The sequence below is a fragment of the Babesia bigemina genome, scaffold Bbigscaff_74262, assembly GCF_000981445.1.
Source record: "Babesia bigemina genome assembly Bbig001, scaffold Bbigscaff_74262".
Taxonomy (NCBI): Eukaryota; Apicomplexa; class Aconoidasida; order Piroplasmida; family Babesiidae; genus Babesia; species Babesia bigemina.
The window spans coordinates 1-8,395 of record NW_012237322.1 but is presented as its reverse complement, the minus strand read 5'-3'; the positions used below and the strand labels follow the sequence as shown (position 1 = coordinate 8,395).

General features: G+C 48.9%; 1 protein-coding gene across 1 annotated transcript; it reads right to left on the bottom strand.

The window, feature by feature from the left end:
- Positions 1-3,214: 3,214 nt before the first annotated feature.
- Positions 3,215-8,293, bottom strand: BBBOND_0005460 (hypothetical protein, conserved; the record flags this gene model as incomplete). The annotated part of the gene is made up of 1 exon (XM_012915372.1): positions 3,215-8,293. The coding sequence occupies one exon, from the start codon at positions 8,291-8,293 to the stop codon at positions 3,215-3,217; it is 5,079 nt and encodes a 1,692-aa protein (XP_012770826.1).
- Between the last annotated feature and the right edge of the window lie 102 nt (positions 8,294-8,395).

Genomic DNA, 8,395 nt, shown 5'->3' with positions numbered 1-8,395 from the left:
GTTAAAGGGGCGATGTAGAGGGGGTAAGGGGCGATGTAGAGTGGATAAAGGAGCGATGTAAGGTGGATAAAGGGGCGATGTAGAGTGGGTTAGGGAGCGATGTGGAGTGGATAGAGGAGCGATGTAGAGTGGATAAAGGGGCGATGTAGAGTGGATAAAGGGGCGATGTGGAATGGTTAAAGGGGCGATGTAGAGTGGGTAAGGGAGCGATGTAGAGTGGTTTAAGGGGCGATGTAGCGTGGATAAAGGGGCGATGTAGAGTGGATTGGGAGCGATGTAGAATGGATAAAGGGGCGATGTAGAGTGGAAAAAGGGGCGATGTAGAGTGGATAAAGGGGCGATGTAGAGTGGGTTAGGGAGCGATGTGGAGTGGGTTAAGGGGCGATGTAGAGTGGATAAGGGAGCGATGTAGAGTGGAGTAAGGAGCGATGTAAGGTGGGTTAGGGAGCGATGTAGAGTGGATAAAGGGGCGATGTAGAGTGGGTTAGGGAGCGATGTAGAGTGGGTTAAGGAGCGATGTGGAGTGGGTTAAGGAGCGATGTAGAGTGGGTTAAGGGGCGATGTAGAGTGGGTAAAGGGGCGATGTAGAGTGGGTAAAGGGGCGATGTAGAGTGGGTAAAGGGGCGATGTGAAGTGGGTTAGGGAGCGATGTAGAGTGGGTTAGGGAGCGATGCAGAGTGGGTTAAGGGGCGATGTAGAGTGGGTAAAGGAGCGATGTAGAGTGGATAAAGGGGCGATGTAGAGAGGGTTAAGGGGCGATGTGGAGTGGATAAGGGAGCGATGTAGAGTGGTTAAAGGGGCGATGTGGAGTGGATAAAGGGGCGATGTAGAGTGGATAAAGGGGCGATGTAGAGTGGGTAAAGGGGCGATGTAGAGTGGATAAAGGGGCGATGTAGAGTGGGTGATAATCACCACTTAAGCCACCATGTCATCGCTGCCGTAACCATGTCATCGCTGCCGTGACCATCAACTTGGTCGGGTGCATGGTCACCTCACTGCTCATGTTATTTACCATCAACGCAATCGTTACTGTCTAGACATTAGATGTCAGTTGCCAGTTAGGTGATCAGTGGGATTTGGATCACGATGTTTGCATCAATAAATTGCTGAGTTTAGCTGTAGAACGCGATGCAGAAGGGTATCTTGCGTACGAGGAAATCGCGGATGTTGCGGCTCACCGGGAAGCGGAAGATGCACAGGTCGAGCAGGATGATGGCGACGATGATGGCAACGATGACGGCGGCGATGGTTTCGGGGGAAATGGAAGGGCCGGGAGAAGTTTCTGCATCAGAGTCGCTGCTGGAACTATCATCAGTGGGAGGACCGGACGACAGCGCTTGACTGTCGGCTCGAGGCTCACCATGGGAGGAAGTAAGGGAAAGCTGTGGACTGGTGGGAGAAAGGGAAGACGAGACAGTATGTTTTTCACTTTCACGTTTCTTTTCACAAATTGTACATTCACACTGACATGTCTTCTTTTTGCCTTCACATTTGGCATCACAACCGAAATTCTTGCAATCGTAAGGCCTCGACCCTCTAGTGCGCACAAAGTGATGTGCTGCACATACCTCGCAATTGGATAGACCTGGCTTATTACATTCCACACAGCACCACGAACAACAATAACACTCTTGAGACCTTCGACATCCCCTACCACACCTACACGTCCCCCAGCTCATCTTCCCCTCCCAGTCCCCTCACACTGCAAGCATATCAATCACTCAAGCAGCACTCACCAACTGCAACACTACCACTGCCGCGCCCACTCCCCTCAGCCTGCAAACATATCAATCACCTACGCAAGCACTCACCAACTGCAACACTACCACTGCCGCTACCACTCCCCTCAACTGCGAACATATCAATCACTCCAGCAGCACTCACCAACTGCAACACTACCACTGCCGCTCCCAGTCCCCTCAACCTGCATCATATCAATCACCTAGCAAAGCACTCACCAACTGCAACACGTACCACTGCCGCTCCAGTCCCCTCAGCCTGCGAACATATCAATCACTCCAGCAGCACTCACCAACTGCAACACTACCACTGCCGCTCCCAGTCCCCTCAACCTGCATCATATCAATCACCTAGCAAAGCACTCACCAACTGCAACACTACCACTGCCGCTCCAGTCCCCTCAACCTGCGAACATATCAATCACCTAGCAAAGCACTCACCAACTGCAACACTACCACTGCCGCTCCCAGTCCCCTCAACCTGCAAACATCAATCACCTATGCAAGCACTCACCAACTACAACACGTACCACTGCCGCTCCCAGTCCCCTCAACCTGCAAACATCAATCACCTATGCAAGCACTCACCAACTACAACACGTACCACTGCCGCGCCCAGTCCCCTCTTCAACACTCACCCTCATCCCTGTGTCCCCCCAGCCCAGGCCACCGACACCCACGCTGCCCAGGATACCACAGCTGCGACTGACGCGACGCATGTGATCAGCTCAAACTGTCACTCTAAATTATTCACTATTCGCAACGCCATACATATTGCAGCAAACCCTGTGCGCTCAACTCCCACAGTGCAGCAGCACCGTGCTACGAGCCGCGGTATCGGCGCCATGCTGGCGGAGCGTGTCGGCTACGTGCCTAAATGTGATACTAACAATCGCTACATCGCTGCCTATATATGCTACTCAACCAGGCCAACGCCGATTACGCCACCCTGCCGGTGACTCGCAACACACGACTTGGGTCACCCGCCGCGGCCCTCACGACCGCCTACGTTAGTGACCAATCACCTAACCTCACGTGACACTGACTCAATGGGCAACGCAGACGCCTCTCACAGTCTACGCACAACTCAACGCACCAGGCAATCAACGTGCTACAACACCCACCAAATTACGGTTCATCCGCCAGCTTAGCACTTTTCCTGGGTGCTTGCTTAGCACTTTGCCTGGATTCTAGGTTAACACGTTGCCTGAGTGCCAGCTTAGCACTTAGCCTGCGTGCTAGGTCAACACTTTGCCTGGGTGCTAGCTTACCACTTTGCCTGGTTGCCAGCTTACCACTTTGCCTGGTTGCTAGGTTAGCACGTTGGATTGTCGTTCACTCATCACCTAATCTTGGTGCTATTTAGTTCACAGGTTGCCGCTAGAGTAATTCGAGACATTAGACTACGTTTGTTATTTAGGTGAGTAGGTGATTCGCTAAGTGAGTAGTTACGTGAATTACAAATGTGACGATGATCACGGTTGAAGGTACGATATCTTGGCAAGCCTTCCGACTTGCGCAGCAGCCAACAATGACTGCGCCGTTATCCTGTGCGATGATGGTGATCTCAGGTGTGAGCGGATGTGGAGCACATCCAGTCTGCCAACCATGACGCAGATGAGGTAGAAGAGGGATAGTGACCAGAGCGCGAGAACCAAGTAGGTGAACGGTTCTCTGATAGTCCAAATGAATATGTCACATTCTTTGAACAGCTTAACAAAATATTCCGATTTCAACACCTTGTCCAGCTGAGAGCAGAAATCAGAACACTTCTTAGCCGATGCCTCGTTATTTAATGTCGCCGCGTTACCAAAACAGAAACCGAACTGGTACAGTGTTGCGGATACACCCTTGCACTGAACCATCGATGGACAATTGCAATGAGGCTTGTCAGGTTGATTCTCAACTTTCTCGACGAGGCCATGCTGTCCACGCTTACATTTCTCAGCACGCAGACACGTATGGCATCCCCAGTCTTGGCAGAAAATGTTCTTGAATGCGTTACACAAATTATTCAGTTGATTCCAGAAATCCCACGGCAGGTAGACAGCCCATGTAAGGTACGTGGCAAAGTTCTTATGAACAAGGTATTGATACGTGTCCGAACACAGTGTGGATAGGTATGGAGCGCAGCGCATATCCCTGTCGGTGCAACTTCTAGTCATGCATAGGCTAGATACATCGGCATAGACTTCGAGATGATTTTGATCTTGGTGCTCATGCTGACTGCTGCCATAAGCGTCACGAAGTACATTGGTAAGCTTACCCGTGTCAGTGCAGAGCTTAATGGAGAGCGTCTGAATAGATGCTTCAATCTTAGTTTGTGATACTGGTTTTATACCTGCATCAGTAATATAAGATGCAACTTTGACCCACTTATTAACCAAGCTTAACCCGAAACTGAAATGCTCCGGCAGCGTTTTCGGCGGAGTTGGTGACAAGCCAAACAATGATGAAACCACGCCACTACCTAAGAATTCGCGAATTATCTCACATAGCTGACGGCCTGTTTTGGTCGACCCGGAGAACGCCCTGAAACCCAGCGGTGTGACGCACGGCATTCCCAGCCTGGATGTGGAGGGGCAGGTGGAGCATTTAGATTTGCATCCAACAGACTCCAATCTATGTGGCAGGTAGCCGAGTAGAGAGTCACTTAGGTAGTTCATCAATGGCGATGTTGGTTGACAATTTGGTTTGCAATTTGGTTGACAGTTTGGTAGGCACGTTACATCGTCCGTTGGCTTGATGTTGCAGTGCGATTTGGTCGTAGGTACGTCCCTGCCGTAGTGGCAGTCGGCCCATCCGTAGTTCTTGTCTGCGACACTGCATCGTTCAAACAAATACCTGAGCGGCTGCAGAATTCTGCGCAGGAAGTCAAGCAACATCTGCAAACAATCTTCGCCGGAGCTCGGGTAGTACAGATTCAGCGTGTTATTCGAATAGTCGCAAGCGTAGAATGTCGCCGCGTCGCCGTGGCCAACAACGGTGGTAAGCAAATCGTACGATTTCGAGCAAAGGTATTGCAACACCGTCCGTATGTTCTTATACGTGATCTTCTGCGGGTGCGCCTCCAGGTACGACTGCTCGATGTCAAATACGGTGATCTCTCCGTCGCCAGCAAGCGGCTTATCCGGATTATCAAGCACGTTGGTGAACCCGTCTGATAGCAGCGCCTGGTACGCGGAAGTGTAAGTGAGCCCTGAAAGCCACACCAGCATCTCGAAAACGGTACATGGCGTTCTAGGTTTGGGGAGTATAGCGATGTGACACGCTGCGTTGTACTGGTCGACGTGACGCAGAAGGCATTTGAGAATGTCAAAAAGATTAAAGAGGACGTTCGTCTTGCGTTCATTCGACTCACACTTTTTAAGATGCTCGTTGTCTTTCGCGGCGTCAACCCTAAAACTGATTCTGTTGGCGACGTATTCACCGTTTATGACGCTCTTGTTTTGCAGCTCCCAGTGCTGTTTGTCGCCGTGTGATACTCTGAAGCCGTGCCGTAGGAACAACCTGCCAAGATCAGAGGTCGAGTGAATTTGGTGTCCCTTCAGACTATTGCAATTTATTCTCAAGTCGTGCACAGCATCGTAAATTGTGGCAAATGCGGTCAAGAATATCTTGGCGCAGTATGTAGTTTCCGGGTTGTTTGCTTGATCCCAGTTGATATTGCGAGCGCCGTCGTAGACGGAGACGTAGGCTTTACCTAGTTCCTCAGCAAACGCTCCGTACCCCGCTTTAAGCGTGTCTAGCATGGGTTGTGCCTCCTCCTTGTACTTGTTAGGCGACAGCTCACCGAGCCTATCGAGCAGAGCATTGACCCTGGGAGGGACGAGGTGGCCGAAGTGCTTGGACTCGCTAAGCTGCTGAAGTAACTGGAGAAGCGCAGTGTGGGACGGTCTGACGGTCTCGAATGATTTCTTGAAATCCGCTTGCTGTTGCAGTTGTTCCATGAAAGCGGTGAGCTTGGCCTTGAGGGTAGACGCGGCGTCCTTGAGCGGGGTGTTTGGCGGTATGGTGAGTCCCGGCAGGAGATGCGTTTCGATCTTTTTCACGAAGCCTTTGTAGCCCCTTCTCAGGTCGTCGTCAATCTCTTCGGGCAACTTGCTCAACTCGCTCTGAACCTTTTGGGCATAATCGGTCAGCAGTTCGCGGATGGTGGAGATGTAGTGTTTGCGGGCATCCGTGTTTAGCGTGGTGATAGCGCATGTTGTTTGCTCAGCTATGTGCTCCTGAATTCGTTTGACATACTTTACACTTAATTCCTGGGCGTAGGTGAGAAACTGCTCTGCGAACTTACGGGCCTCTTTCAGCTGGACTCTTCGCAGGCTATCAAGGTTGTCCTTAATTTTCTGAAGCGTATCGTCAGCTGCGCTTTTATTATGATTCATGCCAATATATGTCTTCAGCTTAGTCAACTGCTGCTTTAGGACCTTGCCAACTTCAGAGAATTCGGACATTAGGGAGTTCAGATTAGATGTGATTTCGCCCGACCATTTTGAGAGATCTTCTTTGGTAACAGTAACGTTATATCCAGAGGCGTCGTCACGGATTTTCTTGATCGCAGCGGGGAGAGTGCCTTCAAGTTTTTCAGCATCGCGTTCTGCGACAGCCAGGCTTTCTGCTGATTGGGAGACTTGCAACTTATATCTCTGAAATACTGCCTCACTTGTCTCTTGAAGATTAACTTTATTACCATTTAGAGTTTCTGGTAGCTGCTTATCAAGCGTTTTCATTACCTGGGCGATGGCTTTGTCAACGTCTTCGGCCGGTTTGGTGCTAGTAGTTCGATCATTAATGGCCGTTTTTAAAGCACCGTCAAGCTCATTGGCCGCACCGTAGAGTCTATCTATCTCCGCAGCGATGCTGGTTTTGTGGATTCCGTCGCCGACCCTAGTTGCCAGGAGAGCGAATGAGTCAATTTCGCTAGCAGATTGTCTTGCTTTCGATAATAGCGCAGATGAAGTCGATTCAATAGCACGCTTAAGGTAGTAATTGTCGGTGAGCTCGCGACTTTCCCTCACTCCGCTCTCCACTTTAGCCGTTATATTATTTATAAGGGTGTACATTTGATCATTCAGTCCCGAAAACCTTCTCTCAACGTTAGCAGCAAATGCATTACACACCTGTTTCACATACTCGACATTGTTTGATACCTTGCCATCTCTTTGCACTCTGATCGATTTGTGGGCTTCATCTATCTCGGTGGTAAGCGCCAACATGAGCTCGTCTTTGATTGCTTGCTTAACAGCCTCTTTGCCGCGTTGATTCTTATAGCTTTTTATTAATTTATCTTCATTCTTGACAAAGTACTCATCAATCCTTTTTTTTACAAGACCATTTTGAGCCACTATGTTGTCTACCCAATTACTAACAGTACCATAGAACATTGTACCTTGACCGAAACCACCGGAATACTTGAAAGCGCCACTAACAATCTGTTGGATACCTGTATTGCTTCTATCATGCCCCGTGATACTCCCAACCTTTGTTTTAATGTGTTTCACAATCTCCGCGATTTTATTCTGATTGCCGTCTTCTATGCCGGTAAAACGCTTACCCAATTCTTTCACCTTATTATTAATTAGATCCATATCATTTTTAATTGCTTCCCTCACTTCATACAAATCCTCTTTCAGCTTGCCGTCCATATCCTTCACGGCATTAAGCGCTGCTTTCACGTTTTCCTCAATTTGGTTTTTCATACCCCCAATGTACTCCCAGATCACATCGCTCCTTTTTTTCAACTCGCTTGAAATTCTATTGAGTTCATCACGATTTTTGCCTCCAGGCAGTTTTTGTTCGATTCCGTCCGCTTTACTTATGGCCTGATTTACATCTTTATCCGCCTTATCAATCCATTTTTGCAGTGCGTCGACATACTCATAGAGCTTCTTATCAATTTCCTCCAGCAATTTCCAAATCGCCGATACCTTATCTTTTAAAAGCTTAACGAGTTCACTGACATCTCTGTTTACTCTCACATTTACACCGTCTTTAAGCGAATTCAGTGTCTCTGTAATCTCATTTTCGACAGCTTTCAAATCACTCTCTTCCTTGGTCGACAAAGCCGCAAGCCTCTCAGTCACATACTTCACCTGTTTTTGCGCCGTTGTTACATTGTTCTTACATTGCGAATTGAGATTGCTGATCTCCTTTTTCGCTTTTTGAAGAGCCCTGTCAAAATCGTTACCATACTGAATATACTTGCCGGACAGCTCCCTGGTAGGAGCCACTGCATTCTCGACAGTATGTGAACTCATTTCTTTGAGGTTTTCGTCAGTTGGAATTCTCTTAATTTCCTTTGGGAAATCATTTTTTAAGCGTCTCAAAAATGTCTCTGTAGGTTTTTTAACGCTGTCATTGTGCTGTTGCACGTCAGCATTATACTTGCCAATCCTGCTAAGCATCTTGGGAAGCGCAATATTAAATCCGCTATTGCCTCGATATAATTGTTCACTTATTTCACCAAGAACCTTTTTTAAATACGTTTCTTTACCCACTTGATAAGGCTGTTTCTCGCTGACATCCTTAAGCACCTGATACAAAAATCCCATCACCCCGTCACACAGCCTATCCAGGTCGGAGTACACAATGCCAGAGCCGTCGTAGCCTTTGGAAGCAGAGTTGAAGCCGAGGAAGGTTTCGAGGCCGGTGCA